General features: G+C 41.6%; 1 protein-coding gene across 1 annotated transcript in view; it reads left to right on the forward strand.

Moving 5' to 3' along the window:
* Positions 1-4822: 4822 nt before the first annotated feature.
* LOC124803414 (testis-specific serine/threonine-protein kinase 4-like) overlaps positions 4823-22020 on the forward strand; it is a 123144-nt gene continuing 105946 nt past the window's right edge. The window contains exons 1-2 of the mRNA XM_047264599.1: positions 4823-4829; positions 16152-16375. Of these exons, the coding sequence (XP_047120555.1) occupies positions 4823-4829; positions 16152-16375 (231 nt within the window). The remainder of the gene's footprint in view (positions 4830-16151; positions 16376-22020) is intronic.

Below are 22020 nucleotides of genomic sequence, written 5' to 3' on the forward strand. Positions count from 1 at the left end.
TTTGAAACGGCCGCCTTGTTCTTTCTTGAATTGTAGTAATAATGCTACAACTTGATCCGTGCCAAAATTACCTACTCTATTCTCTGTGCTGTTTGATGGCGTACCTGCAATTGTCATGTTTTGTGTAACCATTTGGTCATTCTGTGATTCTCGAAAAGGTTTGCCAATCGGATGTGCACTGTGAGTCACTACCTCGGAACCAAATAAATCTGACGTATTTTGACTACATTGTTCACCTTCGTGAGAAAAATTTATCTGTTCACAATTCAAATTTAGCAAACCGGGTGTGTCAAACTGGGCAGCGTTCATTGTATCGGAACGTGCCGCGTCATCAATTGTTAAATTTAGTGTGGACATAATTGAATTTATTTGCCCATCATTAGGATCTGACTCAATACTAGTGATCGGCAGGCACTGATTATCCGTAATTAGGGGATCATCATTATTACACTGAGTGTCGCAAGTATTATCGGTCAAATTCTTCGACTCGACTATTTCACTCATTGCACATCGCGATGTACTGTTAACAGTTTTTCGAGGCATTTTTCACAAATCAAAATTAACCACAAAATGAAACAAAGACAAAGCGAAATGGAACAAACAATTAGAACAAAGAGCAATAAATTGCCGATGATCTGTGAAAGAAAAAGTGACAAATTGGTAAATGCGTTGCGCCAGATGCAAACTACATTTACGTAAATAAGAGCAGATATATGACTACTTCTCAGAGATTCACAAAGAAATACGATCCTGGCCGGTTGTCGCCAAGTGTAACCTCCCCACAAAACTTTAATAAATAATAATAATGAATATGATTCTAATTTTAGTGCAACCTCAGAACAAAATTGGTTCCCATTTATAACCTCCCTACAGAAATTCATTCACATTTAACCTCCACACAAAATTTGTTTCCCATTTAATGTACCCACAAAATTCTTTTCTCATTTAATGTAAGCTCGAAACAGAAAAATTCCTAAACCTCGTAACAAAAAATAAATTCAGTAACCTGGTACATTTTGGACGACAGCAGTGCTGCGTCACGGCCCTGTAAGATCATTCTGAATAAAAAAGGAAAAATTCTTACCTCAATAAAATTGCCGAATATATCTGCTCTTACAATAAATTTTTCCGACACAGCTCTGTGCAATGCTGGCCGATAGATTTGTCATTTATGAAAGGAAACAAGTGATTTTTTATTTTGCAACAATCGGAATGATCATGGATTGGAGAAATTAGTAAATTCTTTAAATTGAAACGAATGCTTGTTAAAACAATTACTTCATATGACAAAGATTAGTATTAGGACATTGTTAAAAACATTTACATGGGAGTTGAGATAACATTACTAGATATGCGCGAGGCTGCTTTTTATCTTATATAATAATACTCAGGCTCCAGCATCGCTGCACCGCTACCAGCCCAGCCAACACTATACACTATTCCAGACCAGAGCAGACTGCAGACTAGCAACAACTTACTGCTACAGCTACACAGTTCCTACTCAGTCAACACTGCTCTCTGGTCAGTGATTCTCTTATATCTTGCATATCGCAGGCAGCGCATGAGCAATACATCGAAATTACATCTGCTCGGACCTCTTACAGTCTTAAGTCATTAACTATACGTTCCAGTTCAATACACTTGTTGAAATTGGGAGTTTGGTTTTTGGCATGCAAAACTCAGTTAAAATCTCCTCCCAGGATAAGGTGTTCATATCGAGTTCCAAATAGTGGGACAATTTCTTCTTTAAAGAACTCCGTTCTGCGGTGCCTGTTACTGGATCCTGAAGGGGCATACACGTTAATGAGTCGTATTTTGTTTATTGTGGCCGCTATGCCTTTACTGTTTGGTAGTTTTTCTACATCTTGGACTACTGTGCCCTCCTTTGTGAGCAGAGCCGTGCCCATTTCCGCTCCATGCCCTGGGTTTGTAATGGCGTTGAAGCCAGGTACGTTACCAAGCTCAATGTCTGTCACTTCTTGTAAAAGTATAGTGTCACTGTCAGAAGCATATATAAAATCTTTTAAGTTCTGTAGTTTAAAAGAACTATGAATCTTATTAAGGTTTACTGTCGCGATTTTGTATGCTTGTATGTCAGACATTCTTCCTTCTACTTGATCTAACTTTAAAAAACATTCTTCTGTTTTGTCTCGCAAGCGTCAGCTTTAAAACGCATTTTAATAATATTCACCGGTAGAATATGTTTCAGTAGTGTGTCCTTGTGCTTTAGAATGTTCGTTCGCGGAGACTTCTTCGTTGAAGAAATCAGCCACCTGTGGGGCTAGCTTACAGTCTGTCTTCGTTTCTGAAACTTCTGTCATTTCTTCGTCGGCATTGTTATGGTCGCTTTCGTCTGCCCAGCTGGTTGAGGTTGTCGTCGTGGGCGGGACGAATGAAGCTTCATGAGAGTAACTCGTTTCTTGGGGATGGTTGGATGCTTTCTTTGTTGGCTTTCCTTGGACGTCTCGTTTTTCCAGCGCAGAAGGGGACCGCTCCTCAGAAACTGGTGTCGCTTTCGTGTTGCTATAGATCTGTTGGCTTAAGGTACCACCTATTTCCTTCGCTTTTTGTCGGAGTGTGGGAGCTGTCTCCTCTGCACCTTTGCGCGCCAGCCGGCGTTTCTTATTTTTCTTTGGAGAATTGCCTCTCGACGGCCTTTCTTCAGGATCCAAGTTAGTGTCGCTTTTCTGCAAGGTGTGTCTGTCTTCAACTTCCGGCGGACCTACTGCCTTAACAGTTGCAGGTACCTGTTTCGGTGGAACTTCAACTGTTTCCGTAGATTGGCGGGACTCTTGTAGGTCGTCAGCTATGACGGCACTGACGTCCATCGGAATTTCAGTGTCGGGAGAATTCGTATTTGCACACGATTCAGGGGCTGAGGAAGCAGTCGGTCGTTCGCGTGCCACGGCGGCGTAAGCTCCTGGCAGTGTTGTCATCGTCGGTGGCCTGGCGGCCTCGCCGGCCGGCAGCTGCGCCACGCGCCGCTGTACACATTCTGCGCGAACGTGCCCAGGCTCGTTACAGGCGGCACAGGTTCGCGGTTGGTCGTCATAAATTACTATCCCTCTATATCCGCAGACATTGATGTACGACGGGATGTGCTTTTGTAACTCTACTCGAAGCTGCCGTACGCCATTTAGTACTGGGAATTTATGCGCGCTTGACCATTTCTCGGCAAAGTTGCTGAGCACTTTCCCGAAGGGTGAAATTACGGCATTAATTTGGTCTGTTGTAATCTCAAAAGGCAAATCGAAGATTTGAACTGTGCGAATGCCAAAACCAGCATGTGCAACAGTAACTTCACCAACGTTTCCGTCTGAGTGCTTAAATTTCATGACACCTCCGGAAGACTCAACTATTTTCCCGCACTACTCGGAACTACGCATTTTAACAAACACGACACAAGCTACAATCGACAGGTGGATCCCAATTACATCATTAAAGGAGAGCTTCACATCTTCTTCTAACCAATTTTCTATTTCAAACGACTTGGGTCTGGCATATCTAGGTTCAGTTTCAACGTATCTTTTCGACTTTGTTGAGCCATCACTGCATGCTACTCATTACTTCTCGAAGTGTTCTAGAAACAGAGTTTTAAGCCGCAGCAAGCGCAACACTTACCACGCGGAGGCACAGGGGGCGCAGCGCACACCACACTACGTACTACCTCCACGCCGTCCGCCGGTGAACTATCAAACCAACTGAGCTACCAAAGCACGACTCACGCCCCATCCTCACAGCTTTACTTCTGCCAGTACCTCGTCTCCTACCTTCCAAACTTTACGGAAGCTCTCCTACGAACGTTGCAGAACTAGCACTCCTGAAAGAAAGGATATTGAGGAGACATGGCTTAGCCACAGCCTAAGGGATGTTTCCAGAATGAGATATTCACTCTGCAGCGGAGTGTGTGGTGCTATGAAACCTCCCGACAGATAAAACTGTGTGCTGGATGGAGACTCGAACTCGTACGACACACGGTTTTGTCTGCAGGAACTTTCATATCAGCGCACACTCCGCTGCAGAGTGAATATCTCATTCTGGAAACATCCCTTAGGCTGCGGCTAAGCCGTGTCTCCGCAATATCCTTTCTTTCAGTAGTGCTAGTTCTGCAAGGTTCGCAGGAGAGCTTCTGTAAAGTTTGGAAGGTAGGAGACGAGGTACTGGCAGAAGTAAAGCTGTGAGGACGGGCGTGAATCGTGCTTAGTAGCTCAGTTGGTAGAGCACTTGCCCGCGAAAGGCAAAGGTCCCGAGTTCGAGTCTCAGTCCGGCACACAGTTTTATCTGCCAAGAAGTTTCAGACTTGCAATTTTCTACGTCATATAAAACGATCACCAGAGTTCACTAGTATTGTTCGTGTTCAGCTGACAGACCTGGCAGGGCATATAATGGGCATGGATAGCATTAAAAGTTGAGTGACTATAGTTCAGGACATAGAGATGCCGCGCTCTCGTGTAAGACAGTTTTATCAGCACCGGCAGAATCTGAAAGGGGCCTCATTTTGGGTCTCCCATTGTCCGTCTGGTCGAATCATGCAATATTCGGATTTATGAGCTATTTAGATGTGAAAGTGGGCCGATGTTGGACTGCGGGGGCAGGCACTTCCGTCGCCAATGTACCGATCGACCATGACTGACCACTGGGGGTGTAAGAGAGGATCGCCGTATTTTGCATCAAAAACATCGTACCACCCCCTTCACATTTGCTCGTGGCGTCCGAGAACAAGAAATGGAGTGATGAAATCTTCTCGAGTGGTCAGTCGAGTGGTCATGTCGTCTTGTCGCAACGCCTCGAGACGTTTCGTATCTGTCATCTTCGCTTGAAGATGAAGGGTGCGAAACTCAGATTTCATCATTGGAATACGCCGAGTACGATTGCAATGACATATAAGAAGTGGAATCTCTGTAACATGCTGTGGCATCCTGCATAATTGGTTGAAGGCAAGAAGCAGCTGGACTAGAGAAATTGCCGCCCCATACGTAGGCTACCGACAACACCACAACAGAAACGGCTGAGTCTGGAGTGGTGCCGTGACGGGGAAGCATGGGCTGCTAATGAATGGCTTAGCACTGCGTTCAGCGATGAATCACGGTTCTCCATTATCCGGGGTGACAATTTGCGGTCACTATGGCGGTGACCTGGCGAGAGATCCCATTCATCGAATGTTTTGGAGAGACCCAGCAGTGTTACTGATGACGTCATGATATAAGCAGCCATCGGGTAGGACTTCTGGTCGCAGCTGGTAGTCACTGACGGAAACTCTGAAGGCAGAATGACACGTCACGTGTTTGTGTGTTACCTTTCATGCGACAGTACCATGGTTCTATTTTTCTTAGATGGAAATGCCCGTTCACCCATGTCTCGTGTCTCCATGCACGATATTGAGGTATTCACGTGGCCAGGAAGGTCCCTATGTAGTCCCAGACATAACATGCGTGTGACCAGCTCGGACTTCCTACTCCACCCCATTGCCATTCTCTGGGATACTGGAGACTAGCTATAACAGTTTTGGACCATCATTCTGCAGGAGAGGATACAATGACTTTATGACATCTTTCTCAACCGAATCAGTGCATACATCCAAGCCAGAGAGGGTGCGATGTCATACTTAAATGGGCACATCCTGCCAAGTTAAATGACGTCACATACCCTCTCAAGCCATGAAGTTACATTTTATTTTCTCCTCCCCTTCCAGGTGCTTCATTTTTTTGTCAGGCAGTGTGGTAGTGTAAATTACCGGTTGTGTATGAGTTTACGTGTAACTGGAATCCATACAAGTTATAAAAACGGATGTACATAGGTTGAGGCACCCACATGCCTTGCTCATTCTGTGGCATCAAGCAGTCAGGCCTGCAATATGAGAGGTCTGCCAAGCGAGTGGATTTATTCTTATTTATCGAGTAACATCAATGACTGATTATGAACTCTGTTACTCGCAATTAAGCTACAAATTATTCTCCAGTTTGAATATTACGCAACGGAAACGGATAACGCACGTCTGACTTAGTAATTTACACAACTATGATTGTTCACTATGCTCTGGCAATACCACATTTTCTTTCTTACCCAACGGCTTTGATCAACACGTGGCCATCGCACTGAATATGAATGGCGCATACATTATAAATTATGGATGTCATGACTACACAATATGCGACGAACAAGGCCACCAATCTTTTTCTTTTCACTATCTTTTTTTATTCCGACAAATTCCATTCTGATTCAAAGATAACCTAAACACACCATTACATGTTATACAACAATTACATATGAGAAACTCCGCCCAGTGGGCATGGCTTTACATTGGTGATTCTCTATCTTATGGTCTCCTAATGATCTAACGCTACAGTGCATTTTCTTGATAGGATGGTGGACCTTTTGCTATATCTCACACTTCGACTCTCACACCCATCATCACGAAAATTTCCTCCAGACCGAGCGGTACAAAAAGGAACATGCATAACGCACTGCCTCTGAAGCTATCTTGCTACTCTTCCATGCAAACCACACATAATTAAATTACGTGAAATACATCACACTGGCAACATAGAATACAATCACAAAGAATAGTCACAATGTTAGAATCACTTCACTTTCAGCTTTCCCACTTCAATTAATAGTCATTCCAGTTTCACACGACACTGCCCCACTTCGAAACTTTTCTTCCCTACTACGAACTCTGGAGGATATATGCACGTCTTCCTGCGCAATGCAAGCCAAGTGGCGTTGCTGGATAGACGGCTGACTCACCTTACTTCTCTCTCAGAGTATTATCGTTTGAATCAAGCGTCACACGGAAACATAACACGCAAAATAATATTAAGAACATATTCATCACACACGCGAGTCCTCAACTGATACCGTGGACGAGTACTTCTCTTTATCCTTTGTCTCACACACAAATTGAGAATCACACAGTACTCACCACGTGGAAGTACTCGTCTCTAATTTCAAGTCCTGCACACACCATTTCTTAAACACTTCCAACTTATAGTTCACACGCCAGTAATTCAGCTTAACTTTAGCACTCGGAAGTATTTGAACTTAGTACTAGCACTCGCAAGTATTTCAACTTATTGCTACACGTGGTTCCATTGTGACCATTGGTCACTTCAGAAGATTACTTCGATCCCCTTAATATTACCTGCCTGTCATTTAATTCTCCCCCCAAAAGTTCCTGAAATACAGAAATTATTATTCTAAGCTACTCTTAAGTATTTCACATCCATACCATTCTCTCCACTCTTTTGTCTTTATGGAACACAACTAAGACAGGTCTTACCAACAAAAGATCCAGCGCCAGAGTGCTGAAACATGGCCGTTCTTCAGGTCATCTCGCACCTCTGCCGAGGTGGGGGAGCACCGTGCTACTGTATTGGCCAGCCACATTTCAGGTGCTCAAAGCTCAGGTAAATTTCATTTCTTTGGTTCACCAAAGGTGACCAAAGGACCGTCTCAAAGATGATCATATATTGCACATTCACTATCTGCGGTTAGCAGACGACCATACATTCATTCATTTCACAGATCTCACCAAATTGGCGTAGGGATTTATTTTGTGCGAGTGCACATGTGATCAATTAAATAAATAAATTGTCCTTCTTTCCTACACTGGTATCTGGCTTCGGTGTATTAAGTGAAATTGAGTTATTATTACAAAAAGTATGTTGTTCTGACAAGAATAACGAAGAATATTGTACCTATTTTCAATGTCGGGCGGTACTGTACCCTTTAAATGTACATGCGCATGTAAGTAAGTATGTGCGTGTGTTCCACATCATCTCCTAAACCACTGGACCAATTTCAGCCAAATTTGTTGCTCATATTACTTAATGTCAGGAAACAGTCGCTGTGGGGACAAGAACCACTTACCTATTAGAAGGGAGTGAGTGAGAAAGAAGTGTTTCCCACAACGCGCGAATTCCCAGACTTAGTTGATACGTTACTTGAAACTGAGACCACTTAGTTACTTGCAACAAAATTAGACATAATTTCAAAATTCCCAAAACTTTTTCTCTCTGACGACCCCCCACGATACGACGAGAGCGAAAAAGTTTGTCGCTTACTACATTTTAGCTGTTCATGCAACAAAACTGCCGCATCAGGCCGACATTTTAATTTATCCCTTCTTTACTATTAACTATATCCGCGATATATTTTGTAGACAGTATTCACATATATCAATGAACGTACATGCAAAATTGTATCATTATACGAAACATAACTCAGAAGATACTACATCTTAAACACCGAGGTGCGTGGAACTCTGCCAAATCATGCATGACGTTCAAAGTTATTATTTCTTCGCTACTAACTCTACTCGCAATACATTTTGCGGACAATGGGTAAGGAGGAGATGGACAGAGATGGGCAGGAGGAAATGAATAGAGAGTAGCAAGAACAGATGGACAGAGAAGGGTGAGAAGGAGATGGACAGGAAAAGGAGGGAGGAGTGATGGAATGCTAGATGAGGAGATAGAGGGCACAGGAGGAAATGGACTTCGAGGAAGGGGGGGGGGGGGGGGCAGATGGACAGAAGGGAAGGAGCAGATCGACAGAGGGGGAGGAGCAGATGGGCGGAGAGAGTGGGGAGCAACAGATAGCTAGCGAGAGGAGGAGGAGTAGCAGATGGACAGAGAGGGGAAGAGGCAGACATGGATAGAGAATGGGGAATGGGGGATGGAGGAGGTGGACAGGGAGAGGGAGGAGAAGGAGATGGACAGCGAGGTAGGTGAAAAAGAGGGAGAGAGACGAGGAGATGGACTAAGAGTAGTTGATAGACTAAGAGAACTGTAATAAATACATACCTGGACAATTCCGGATACTCAGCTAGTAAAGACATAAACTTGATTTTAAATTTCTGTTCATGTACTTGCTTTTCTTTTAGAAGTGTGCTTCCACGCATATCGTCCATGCTGTAATTGGAGTTACTCCTATCAATTTCGTGGTGTTAACCTTTTATTCCGTACTTTTCTTTGGAACACCAAATGATCTTTTTTGTATTTGTAATTGTTCAAGGATGTCTGGAAAAACAGTGAAACAATAATACATTCTTAATTTGGAAAAAAAATTATTTACACTTTGCATTTATGCAAAATTATGTGGAACTTACTACATGTGCTCATAAACGTCACTCTGCATTTATGGAAAAGTGTGTGAAATTTACATTATTAATAAACCTTTTCATCGCTTAAAACAGAGTTTTATACACCAGATGAACAATAGTTAAGACTGAATTAATGTTAATATCGAAAATTACATAGATGTATAGATGTGTAATAACTGTTCAAATAGTTTTTCTAGTTCTGGTCCCTTGGAATTTCCCTTACGAGGCTAATCACAACGTTTCCGCATGATCAGTATCTGGTTCATTATCTGATCTGAATTTTAGATTATTTCCTTCCCCACTGTCAATTTTCGTTTGTGTACAAACTACATTTCTGCACACAGAACGACAAGTTTGTATCCCCATTTATGTGGTTTATCTTTAACATAAATTTTCATGTGTTCGCATTGGTTACGTTGCACAAATTTGTTAACCAAGTGACACTCACTTTTTGCAACCGAAAGATATTTTTTATTCATGTGATCATTTATAGGACTAATTTTGTAGAATTTGACACGATCTCGACTCTCGAGGGCTGGACCCTTTGTATTGTCCTTGAAATGAAAAATTGTCGTCAAAATCTCAAAGTACCTCTGAGACACTGTCTGTTTTACCAGCTCAGCACCAGTAACATCATTCCAGTGTTCACAAACAGCAGTAGGAGGAGCCAGATTACTAATAACAGTTAGGCCTGTAAATATGTAAGTATCATGAGCATTACAGTTATAGGTTTTGTTTGGTTTCTTCTGTGCACTGTAAAGATTAGTTTATCTATAATTTTTACCATTAATTCGTCAATTTAAAAAATATTGAAAAACTGATACGGCGTAGATAACGCATTGACTGGCCCAATGCGGTGTTTCCTTTGAATCTAATAAGGTCATTTACAAATGGAGCACTTTGTTTTTAGAAAGTGATTCGATTTTTCTGTACCTTTGGGTGTTTTTCAGAAGTTTGTAGTAGTCGTATATCAGAAAGAAGTTCATTATATCATCCCCCCCCCCCCAAAAATATTTGAATTATGTGTAGTACATATAGTAATATCAGGCTCTTCAGAACTAAACCCCCAAAATCACAATTGTTACCATTTTTCATTGTCTTGGCATACTTTGCATTAAACTATCACAGACGTCATTGTCACTGTCATTGAGAATTTCATCAATCCATGCACAGTTACTTGTTTCACATAGATCAGCTCTATGGTAATTACTTTTAAGTAATAAAGTCGAATACAGGTTTTTAATCACCTTTCTAAGGCTTTCATATTTCTCAATAGCATCACTATTTAAACACAAGTTATATAAAAAGATCTATTTTCATTCAAATTATTAAGCAGCCTACTGTCACTGCCATAGCTGGTAAATGAATTAATATGATCATCTATACATGTCTCCTTGCTAGTATTTAAATAAAGAGTTCATTTGCTGTGATACGGTCATTAACATCTCTTAATCTTTTAACAGTGTCCTTGGGTACCTACACAGCAGCATTGTCAGTACTACACATTTCTTCACTAATACCTAATGCCTCCAATTCTTGTTAAAAAAAAAAATGGTTCAAATAGCTCTGAGCACTATGGGACTCAACATCTTAGGTCATAAGTCCCCTAGAACTTAGAACTACTTAAACCTAATTAACCTAAGGACATCACACACACCCATGCCCGAGGCAGGATTCGAACCTGCGACCGTAGCAGTCCCGCGGTTCCGGACTGCAGCGCCAGAACCGCTAGACCACCGCGGCCGGCTTCTTGTTTAAACAACCAAAATACTTTTCTTCTTCATTACTATACTCAGTATCACTTATTTACAATTGATTATATTAATTGACATCAGTATTACCACAAACATCATCAATATCACTACTCATATTACCAACATCACCATTTCGTATTTCATTACTGTTTAACTATCCTGTTTCACTTAAGTTGCAGCCAGTTAATACATATTCACTTTTTTCGTACCTGCTTCTTTCAATAGTTCCTGAATTTCAAAACCATCGCAAAAACCACTTACTTCAGCGTCTGACAAATGACAAGTCTGTATTCTGTTACAGAATTCCGATAAATTAATTTCTTCTGTATTCTCTTTTCCAATTTCTGTGTGCTGACTTTCGTTATTTGCATATTTTGCTTTACTTGGTGATCATACTTCTTTCTCAAGAGATACAGTGTTAACAGGACAGTACACATCTTTAAGATTTAAGATAGCTACTGATCGCTTCACTAGAGTGTTTTTCTTGTGTGTCCGTATTAGTGTAATTTCTGGTCCGTTTGTTACTTACTTCATAAGCATCTAACATGTGGACTGACAATGGGACACTAGCTAGTTTTTGTTTCCTGAATTAATACCCCATCCTGCTTCATAGTGTAGTAGTTATCATCTCTATTCCAGTTTCTGTTCCATCTACTACATGTTGCTCTCCAGAATGAAAATTATTACCATTTACTCTATTGTGTTCCTTCTGATAGTAATTGTTACCATTCTGGTTACTATGTTCCCTTCTCTTGTGATTATTACTGTGCCAATTTTCTTACTACCTACTTGAAAATTTTTGTGCCTGTTATGTTTGTATTTCCCTGTTTTTTTTTTTTTTTTTTTATTCCCCAAGACTCTATCTATGAGGGCTCTTCGGAAAATAAGTTCCGATCGGTCTCCTTACCTTGTAATCTTACCCCCCCCCCCCACGCACATCACTATTAAAATTCTGTCTCTGCACAAGTTTTGAAAGCTTCGTGAGGCGTAAGATATACAAAAGGCAAACTTCTTAGTTATCTTCATTTCCTCTTGTTGTTGGCTCCAGTTCTGCGGTACTCACAATATGCTAAAGAATTTACAAAGCCAAAGAGTTTACAAACTTTCTTGGCAAAAGAAGAATCTTCTCTAAAATATAACATAATTTTATAAGTGAATCCAGAAATAAATTTAATAATTAGCTTTATATTGTGCAATTAATAATAGGAATTTTAAGTATACCATAAATTTGGTAATTTCAAATATTTATAAAAGAAGAGTAATTTTAGCTGTACATACAGAGTACTATTAAATTATTTTTTTACAAATTTTAGCCCGAAACATAACACATCGTATACAAAATCGTATGAAGTTCATTCAGTTAAATAGCTGATATAATGTTCACCTATACAAGAATCGATGGTAAACGTGGTATCGGTTATTTCTATAAAAAAAGGTTATGTTAGAGGAGGGTGTCTCATTACAACCTTCCAGTTATTTCTCTACATAGTCACCGCTCAGGCTTAGACGTCTGTCGTTGCGTCATACCAACTTACAAATACCCATGTCACAGAAGGCAGCCGCCATTGCTTTCCACCAATTCTCTGTACTGGTCTATAGCTCGTTGTCTGTGCCAAAATGTTGTCTTCCTAGCCGGCAGTTCATGTGAGGAGAGATGATACTCAGTGCGAGCCAATTAAAGGCTATATTGTGGGAGATCAAACATTCACATAGAAAACGCTGCAGGAGCTTCTTCAATGCCCCTGCAGAGTGCCGCCGAGCATTATCATGAAGAAGGAAATGCTTGGCAGTTATGTTGTGTTATGTTATGTGGGCTGCATAATATCATGCGAAACCTCTCACCAGACCCTTGTATTTGGCGGGAGACACTGTTTCCTATATATCTTTACGTGCTGAGAAGAGCGACGTGACGCGGTCGACATATACATTAGAGGCACTGGCCAAAACGTATGAGCAACGCATCATCAGATTTTAACTGTTGTTTCCATTTCGCGCCCAATCGGACCTTACTTTCCGAAGACCTCTCGTAACTCATCTACATATTTCCAAAATTAGCCTTTCGTGTTGTTTGGCTCATAGACCAGGTCCCACTATACCTCAGCTGGTAACTTTCTTTTTGAGGCATCTATTTGGGTGAGTTCATCTAAAGGCTTGCTCAAATCAGCTATCTTTTAAGTTGATTTTTGCAAAACTGTTTCATGCTGATATGCTCTTCCCTGCAATTTGGTCCATTGAGAAATTTACTTTTTGTTTTAGCTTGTTTAGTCTCTGACCAAAATCTATCTACAAATCCTTCCTCGAAATTTGCATAGTCTGAGTCATCATTAGTATACCGATTAGATCAACTTAATGCTTCAACTTCTAGAACTTTCTTAACAAACTTAATTTTCATGATGTCAGTCATATTAAACACAAAATTATCTCTGCAATGCTGCAGAAAATCTACAGAATGTGAATCATATTCACCTAAATGTTTTTCACTGGAATGTTGCAAAACATGGTACCAACATTGTTAACAAGATTCCTGTTAACTACATCATTGGGCAATACTTCAACTTTTGTGCACAGAACTGGAACACTACTTTCTGGGGTGCTGGTTTTGTTGTTACTTAATATTACATTCTCTGGAAATTGATTGTATGCTGTCCTGTTTGACAAAATTACTTTCAAAAAGTACCAGTTTAGCAACGACATTAGTTTCCAAAGTTGAAATTTGACTTTTTAGCTATCTTCAGTGTTTTCATCTTTGATATTTTTGACTTCAGTTTTAAATTTAAGTTCAGTTTCTTTCGTCTTGGACACAACATTCTATACTCAACCATCTAATCCACTAATTTTTCCATTGATATCGTTTAGTTGAGCTGTATTCTTACCGATACAATCAAATAACGCTCCTATTGAATGATCGAATTCTATGAACTGGTCCTTACTTTCGTGTTTAAATTTTTTGAACAGACCATTACGATTTCAAGTTCCTCATTAACATTTTAAAACTGAACTTTATTATCTTTAAGTTGATCTTATTGTTTTAATAGTTTACCAGTGTCTTTTTCCTGTTCTACTAATTCATCAATAAAGCTTTCTTGTTCTTGTTTCATAACACTACTTAAGTCTCCCACGTCTATATTATCCCCCACGTCTATATTCCTGTTCAATTACTGTCATTGTCAACGATTATGCAATGAAACACTTCACCATTGAAAGAAAGGAAAAAAATAAAGAAAATATTTCTTTTAAGTACTTTAATTGGTTGTTGGACGTCGACAGTGTTAATTGTTCACCACAAATTTTATTTTTAATCCTTTTCTTCTTCTTGATTACGAACTCCTTTTGCACTTATTGTTACTATTTTGTAGCTGTGGTTCAAACTTGTCTGACTGGTCATATAAATTACGTACTTAAAATTTTCACAGCATATATACTTTTTAATCTGCAGCAAGAAAAATAATCCAACATTTTACATTTTACTTTCAGAAGATCCCGGACGAGCCCCCATATTCTAACCATAACCTCCGTCTTATAACCCAAAGTCGATTCAGCAATTTTCAGTAATTCTCAAGTAAGTTTAAATTTGGGTGGCTGGCCACAATTTCACAGCACTTGGCTTGCTGAGATAGTGACGCACTGCAGAGAAAGGTAGCAGTGGTAGAATTTAAATAAACATTTTTCATAGTACTCGTTTGTTACAGTACTTCGTTGTTGTCGAAAATTATAGGACTGTAATCCAATCCATGCTAGATTCTGAAATACACCTTCATATACTTGTCTAAGAGGTGCTCGGTTTCATTTTCATAAACGGTATGAACACTGGTTGAGTTTCAGTCGTCGAACAGATATACTTTTAGTTATTTCATTTTACAATACACTTAAATTCAACCTCCATGCTAACTAAAGACGTACATTACTCGTACTCCATAATACACTGAACGAGAAGGAAGATTTACCTATAACAACCTGTAGCAAAGAAAATAATAATACATATCAATCTATGCAAAATTGTCTTTGGAAAGGAGATTACAAAAACAAAGCTAAAGTAATTGTTTATCATTGCCTATCTTTTTAAGAAGTCAATAATAATCATAGTAATTACAGAAAGTGCTTTTATATGTTGACGTTTATACATTTTAGTATAGCTGTTTTGTAGTGGGTTTCTGGGTTTTGAGTCTTTAACTTGGGAATCAGTGACTTCATATTACTGAAGATCGTCTAGTGCATTTTATCTCACTATAACCAGTTTTATTACAATCTCCAGACACATCTTCGGCTTGGAAGATCACTGACTTTAATAGAATTATCTTTAGAGATGAGTACCGTTTTCTTTACTCCTGAAGACCTGCGAAGACGTGTCTGGAGACGCCCCGGACAATGGTGGGATAACAATGTGACTACTGAGCACCATATGACTCGATAATGGTCCGGAGTGCCCTTTCGTAACAGATCTCCTTTTGTTGTCAGCCGCGAGAATCTTATGCTACATAGGTACGTCGTCGATACTGTATGCTCCATTTTGTTGCCATCCATGGGAAGCCATCCTGAGCTTACATTTCAGCAAGATAATGCCCGCCCGCACACGGCGTGAGTTTCTATTGCTTGTCATCGTGCTTACCAAACCCTACCTTGCCCTGCATGGTTGCCGTATCTCTCCCCAATTGACAGCGTTTGGAGCATTATGGACAGGACCCTGCAACCAGCTCGGGATTTTGATGAAAAGGGGCAGAATTCGATACGATTTTCCTGAGGACATCCAATAAGTCTATTAATCAACGCAAAGCCCAAAAACTACTTGCGTAAGGGCCAGAGGTGTGACAATGCGTTAACGACTGGCTCAATCTTTGAAGGTCTTTCTCTTAAATAAACCACAGAGTTTTTCTGACATTTCAATAAGTTGTTGATCTGTATATGTACATTGAATCTGCTGTTACCCGTCCCATTCGGAAAATTCCTTCGTGACATGACTGCTGTTTTTTAAAGAGTGTATTAACTACCGGAAATACAAACTGCTACCAACAGTCACCATCAAAAGAGTGACAATGCTACAGAGGCAACACACATCGTCGCGTCATGAGCTGAGTAGCGCATTCTAGTGGCAGTTTCTTTTCAGTTCCTTTCATAATGCAACACTGCCATCTGCAAGGCTGGTTCCAGTGTTAAACTTCAAGGACAAATATAAAAATGGCAACTGAAAGAAATGGTTAAAATTTAGTGTCCATTATTCGCTCTATCAGCAGCTGCTACTACACAAGAGGCAGACAGTGAAGCAGTAGCGGTAAGATGGTGGTGTGTGGTCTAATCAGGGGTGCGCGAACACGAACGAAGCCGCGAGCACACGCACCATCGCGACCTGCCACGGCGGGCGTCCAGCGAGTACCTGCTGGACGAGGAGGAGGCGCGGTCGGTGTCCGTGGCAGACATCCGCGCGCCCGCGGAGGACCTTTGGAGGGACCGCAGCACAGTCCTGGAACGACACGGCTTCATCCCGGAGGAGGTCATCGGATCCGGCTCCTACGCTGTCGTCAAGGTGACCACCTACGTCATCCACATCTACGTCTATATTTACGCTCTGCGAGCTACACTACGTGATCAAAATCATCCGGACACCCCAAAAACACACGTTTTTCATATTAGGTGCATTGTGCTGCGGCCTACTGCCAGGTACTCCGTATCTGCGACCTCCGTAGCCATTTGACATCGTGAGAGAACAGAATGGTGCGCTCCGCGAAATCACGTACTTCGAAAGTGGTCAGGTGACTGGGTGTCACTTGTGTCATACGTCTGTACACGAGATTTCCACACTCCTAAACATCCCTAGGTGCACTGTTTCCAATGTGATAGTGAAGTGAAAACGTGAAGGGACACGTACAGCACAAAAGCGTACAGGACGACCTCGTCTGTCGACTGACGGAGATCGCCGACAGTTGAAGAGGGTCGTAATGTGTGATAGGCAGACATCTGTCCAAACGATCACACAGGAATTCCAAACTGCATCAGAATCCCCTGCAAGTAGTTATGACAGTTATGCGGGAGGTGAGAAAACTTGAATTTCATGGTCGAACGGCTACTAATAAGCCACACATCACGCCGGTAAATGCCAAACGACGCCTCGCTTGGTGAAAGGAGCGTAAACATTGGACTGTTGAACAGTGGAAAAAGGTTGTGTGGAGTGGCGAATCACGGTACACAATGTGGCGATACGATGGCAGGGAGTGAGTATGGCGATTGCCCGGTGAACGTCATCTACCAGCGTGTGTAGTGCCAACAGTAAAATTCGGAGGTGGTGGTGTTATGGTGTGGTCGTGTTTTTCATGGAGGGGGTTCGCACCACATGCTGTTTGGCGTGGCACTATCACGGGACAGGCCTACATGGAGATTTTAGGCACCTTCTTGCCTTCCACTGTTGAAGAGCAATTTGGGGATGGCGATTCCATCTATCAACACGATCGAGCACCTTTTCATAACGCACAGCCTGTAGTGGAGTGGTTACACGATTATAACATCCCTGTAACGGACTGGCCTGCACAGAGTCCTAACCTGAATCCTACAGAAAACCTTTGAGATGTTTTGGAACGCTGACTTCGTGCCAGGCCTCACCGACCGACATTGATACCTTTCCGCAGTGCAGCACTCCGTGAAGAATGGGCTGCTATTCTCCAAGAAACCTTCCAGCACCTATCTGAACGTATGCCTGCGAGAGTGGAAGCTGTCACGAAGGCTAAGTGTGGGTCAACAACATACTGAATTCCAGCATTAGCGATAGAGGGTGCCACAAACTTATAAGTCATTTTCAGCCAGGTGTCCGGATACTTTTGATCACATAGTGTATCTGGCGGTGTGTGGAGGACAGTACGTCTGTTACCTATATCTTATTCCCCTTACCTGTTTCACTGAAGGAAAAGTGTCTCTGAAGAACTATTTTTAGTGTGCCTTCGTACGATCTCCATCACATTCACAATAAGGAATTTTGCACAATGCTCCTAATTTCTGAACGATTTTGCAGTTTTCCGTTTCTTTTCCAACACTGCTGCAGCCGTTTGTCAGTTGCAAATTACATTGAAGTATTATGAAAAACAAAAATTATGAACAAAAGTGACATTGAGGTAGCCCGGGGAGTGGGACGCAAAGATGATTTTTACGTTAAGGTGACAAAGTAATGGGATAGTGATATGCACACACACACACACACAGATGGCGGTACTATTGCGTATAGAAGGTATAAAAGGGTAGTGCTTGACGGAGCTGTCATTTGCACTCAGGTAAGTTTGAATGCGGAATGGTAGTTGGACCTAGAAGCCTAGGACATTTCATTTCGCAGATCGTTAGGAAATTCAGCGTTCCGAGATCCACTTTATCAACGATGTGCCGAGAATATCAAGTTCGGGCATTACCTCTCACCTCGGACAACGTAGTGTGGCCGGCGAACTTCACTTGACAATCGAGAGCAGCGGCGTTTGCGTAGAGTTGTCGGTACTAACATGCAAGCAGTACTGCGTGAAATAATTGCAGAAATCAGTGTGTAGCGTACCACGAACGTATCCGTTTGGACAGTGAGCAGAAAATTGGCGTTGATGGGCTGTGGCAGCAGACGAACGACGCGATTGCCTTCGATGACAGCACGACATCGCCTGCAGCGCCTCTCTTGGGCTCGTGATCATATCGGTTGGACGCTAGAAAACTGCAAAACCGTTTCTTGGTCAGATGAGTCCTGATTTCAGCTGCTAAGAGCTGATGGTAGGGTTTGAGAGTGGTGCAGACCCCACGAAGCCATGGACCCAAGTTGTTAACAAGGCAGTGTGCAAGCTGGTGGTGGCGTCATAATGGTGTGGGCTGTGTTTAAATGGACTGATCTGGGCCCTATGACCCAACTGAACCGTTCATTGACTGGAAATAATTATGTTCGACTAGTTGGAGACCATTTGGTGCCATTCATAGACTTCACGTTCCCAAAACATCTAGAAATTTTTTATGGATGATATTGTGCCATGTCACTGGGTCATAATCGTTCGCAATTATTCTTGGATGTGAGGTCCGCCAGTTATGAAAAACACCGTTTTTCTCAGTACCCAAACATGTTTCGGCACCACTGTGCCATCATCAGTGATTTTTCGTTTTTATTTATTCTGCAATGTGAACAAATTTTTGAATGATTATAAAATTATGTGCATTTTTAGTTCAAACAACAGATCGTTTCTTTTTGTAAATACCTTTACATTTGGTGTGCATGAATTTTCTCATCAACATCATGACAAGCTACCTGTAGTAATTAACACAAAAGTGATCCAGAAAATTCATGCACACCAAATGTAGAGGTATTTACAAAAAGAAACGATCTGTTATTTGAACTAAAAATGCACATAATATTATAATCATTTAACAAAAATGTTCACATTGCAGAAAAAATAAAACGAAAACCCACTGATGATGGAACAGTGGTGCCGAAACATGTTTGAGTACTGAGAAAAACGGTGTTTTGCATAACTGGCGGACTTCACATCCAAAAGTTTTAACTGCAAACACGGCCAATACAAGGAGCTGCAAATAAAAAAGATGGATAATTCGTTCGCGATTAGTTTGAAGAACATTCAGGACAATTCGAGCAAATGATTTGGCCACTCAGATCACCGGACATCAATCCCATCGAATATTCATGGGACATAATTGAGAGGTCAGATGGTGCACAAAATCTTGCACAGGCAGTGCTTTGCGATTATGGACGGCTATGGAGGGAGCATGGGTCAATATTTTTGCAGCGGACTTCCAACAACTTGTTGAGTACATGCCACGTAGACTTGCTGAACAACGCCAACACAATATTAGGAGGAATCCCATGACATTTTCCAGCTCAGCGAACATTTTCTGCAGAGAAGTGTGTGTGTCGATTTTAATCGTTCTCCTCGTATTTTCAGTTTGCTTGTCAATTACATTTGAAGGACACTATTCTGTCTTTGAAATACTCTGTGACGTTCCTTGGCCTCATTTTCTGTTCCAAACTGTCGTGTTTACCACACCTGAAGGACGTGAAAACAAGGGCACAAGAGGCACTGAACATCTTAAAGTTCCTTAGCCACAGGTCTGAGGAGCAGACAGGGCGCGTCTGTTCCAGTTTCATAGAGCTTTCGTGAGATCACGGCTGAATTGTGGGTGCACGGTATACATATCAGCAAGACCTTTTTACCTGCTGATCATTGATGCTGTTCACCAAGTTGGTGACGGATGCTAACAGGATCAGCCCCATAGTTAATATCTGTGCTGAGACTGGGGAACCGCCACTTACCATTCAGCAGCAACTCCTCATAGTGCGTCGAGTATACAAGACTTCGCTGCACCGACTTCACCAACGTACCATAATGTTGCTCGTTCAGCTATGGAACGCCTTTTCTCCAGTCGGAGAATACGGTATTACAGTGACTATGTTGTTAAGAAGTGCGATGTGATGTTCCTTGCGACATGCACAGGAACAGGCACTATGGTGACCACAGCCGTTATGTAATATCCCAGTCATTGTCGTCATTCTATCATACGCCGGAGTCCCCCCCCCCCAAAAAAAAACAAAAAAATCAAAACGCAATAACATTTCTGTGGGTGGAGCCTGTGTAGTACGTATTTCTACCACTAGGCGTGTATACTGCAACTGAGTGCCAGTTCAGTGCCTCCTGTATTCCCGACCTGGTTTGTTCTCTTTATCTGCAGTGACTGTTTTTGCTAGCGTTGTTGTCTTCTTGTTTCTTTTTTTATGACGGAAAGCTTAAGTGTACAACGTGCGGCTGTAAAATTTTGTTTTCTATTCCGTAAAAATATCATTGAAACTGTTTCAATGTTGAAAACAGCTTACCATGATGGCGCTATGGGAAAAACTCAAGTGTACCACTGGTTTCCTCGATTTAAAAATGCCGACAGGTCGATTGATGACAAAACTCGCTCTGGGCGTCCATAAACTGTCCGAAATGACGGAAATATTGAAAACATTCGAGAGCTTGTGCTCACAGACCATCATCAAACAACTGATCAACCGTCGGAGATTTGTGGGTTACCTTGGAGTTCGGTTCAGCGAATTTTAACGGAAAATTTGAGAACGAAAAGCGTTGCTGCCAAGCTTGTTCCTTTGGTTCTGGCTCACAATCAAGAGGAACGGCGAGTTGAAACATGTCGTGCTTTGAAACAACAGCTAGAAACTAATCCAGATTTTCTGTCAAAGTGGTGATGAGTCTTGGTGCTATGGTTACAACCCAGAAACATAGCAACAATCAAGCCAATGGAAGATGTCATCGTCGGCCCATCCAAAAAAAAAAAAAAAAAAAAAAAAAAAATGTTGTCAAGTCAAGTCAGGTCAAACATCAAAACAATGCTGATTACCTTTTTGATGCCAAGGGCGTAGTTCATTCAGAGTTTGTTGGCCCAGGTCAGACCGTCAATCAAATCTGTCATTTGGAAGTTTTAAGAAGATTGCACAACAGTGTTCGTCAAAAAAGATCCGATTCGTGGCAGAGAGGAGACTGGTTTTCCCACCACGACAAGACATCTGCACACACAGCCTTCTCCGTTAGACAGTTTTTGGCTAAAAATGATATGGTTCCGCTGACCCACGCACCTTACTTGCCTGAACTGGCTCCGTGCGACTTTTCTGTATTTCCAAGCATGAAAAGGATCATGAAAGGACACCGGTTAGGCAACATTAAAGAAGTCAAGAAAAAACGACGGAGGATCTGTCAGCCATTTCCAAAGAGGACTACAAAAATGTTTCGAAGGGTGGAAGCACTGGTGGGACAAATGTATTGGTTGTAATGGAAAGTACTATTGAAGGGTATAAGGTTGTTTTGCAAACAATTTGAAAATACATAGTTTTGTAAAATAATTGTGGTTTTGTTTGGGTACCCTCTCCTACAGCTGATCATTATCCATGTTCGCAATTTAGAATACATTTCATACTTTTCTCCAATCGTTCACGACGAACCAGGCGTTTGAAATCCGCGTAGAGTGTGAGCTGCAGTCGCTTGGTGTGAGGCAAGTACAGACCCAGATCCAGAGTTTTAACCGACTGCCACCCTGGTTACTGCAAGGCACAGCGTAATTTTAGATTTAGTGCAGTACATGGGAGGATAAATTCCTGTTTATGCTTTAAATACGATATTTTCCAACATTTGAAATGAGCAGCACAACTACTTTGCCATG

This window comes from Schistocerca piceifrons, chromosome 6 (genome assembly GCF_021461385.2).
Source record: "Schistocerca piceifrons isolate TAMUIC-IGC-003096 chromosome 6, iqSchPice1.1, whole genome shotgun sequence".
NCBI classification, from domain to species: Eukaryota; Metazoa; Arthropoda; class Insecta; order Orthoptera; family Acrididae; genus Schistocerca; species Schistocerca piceifrons.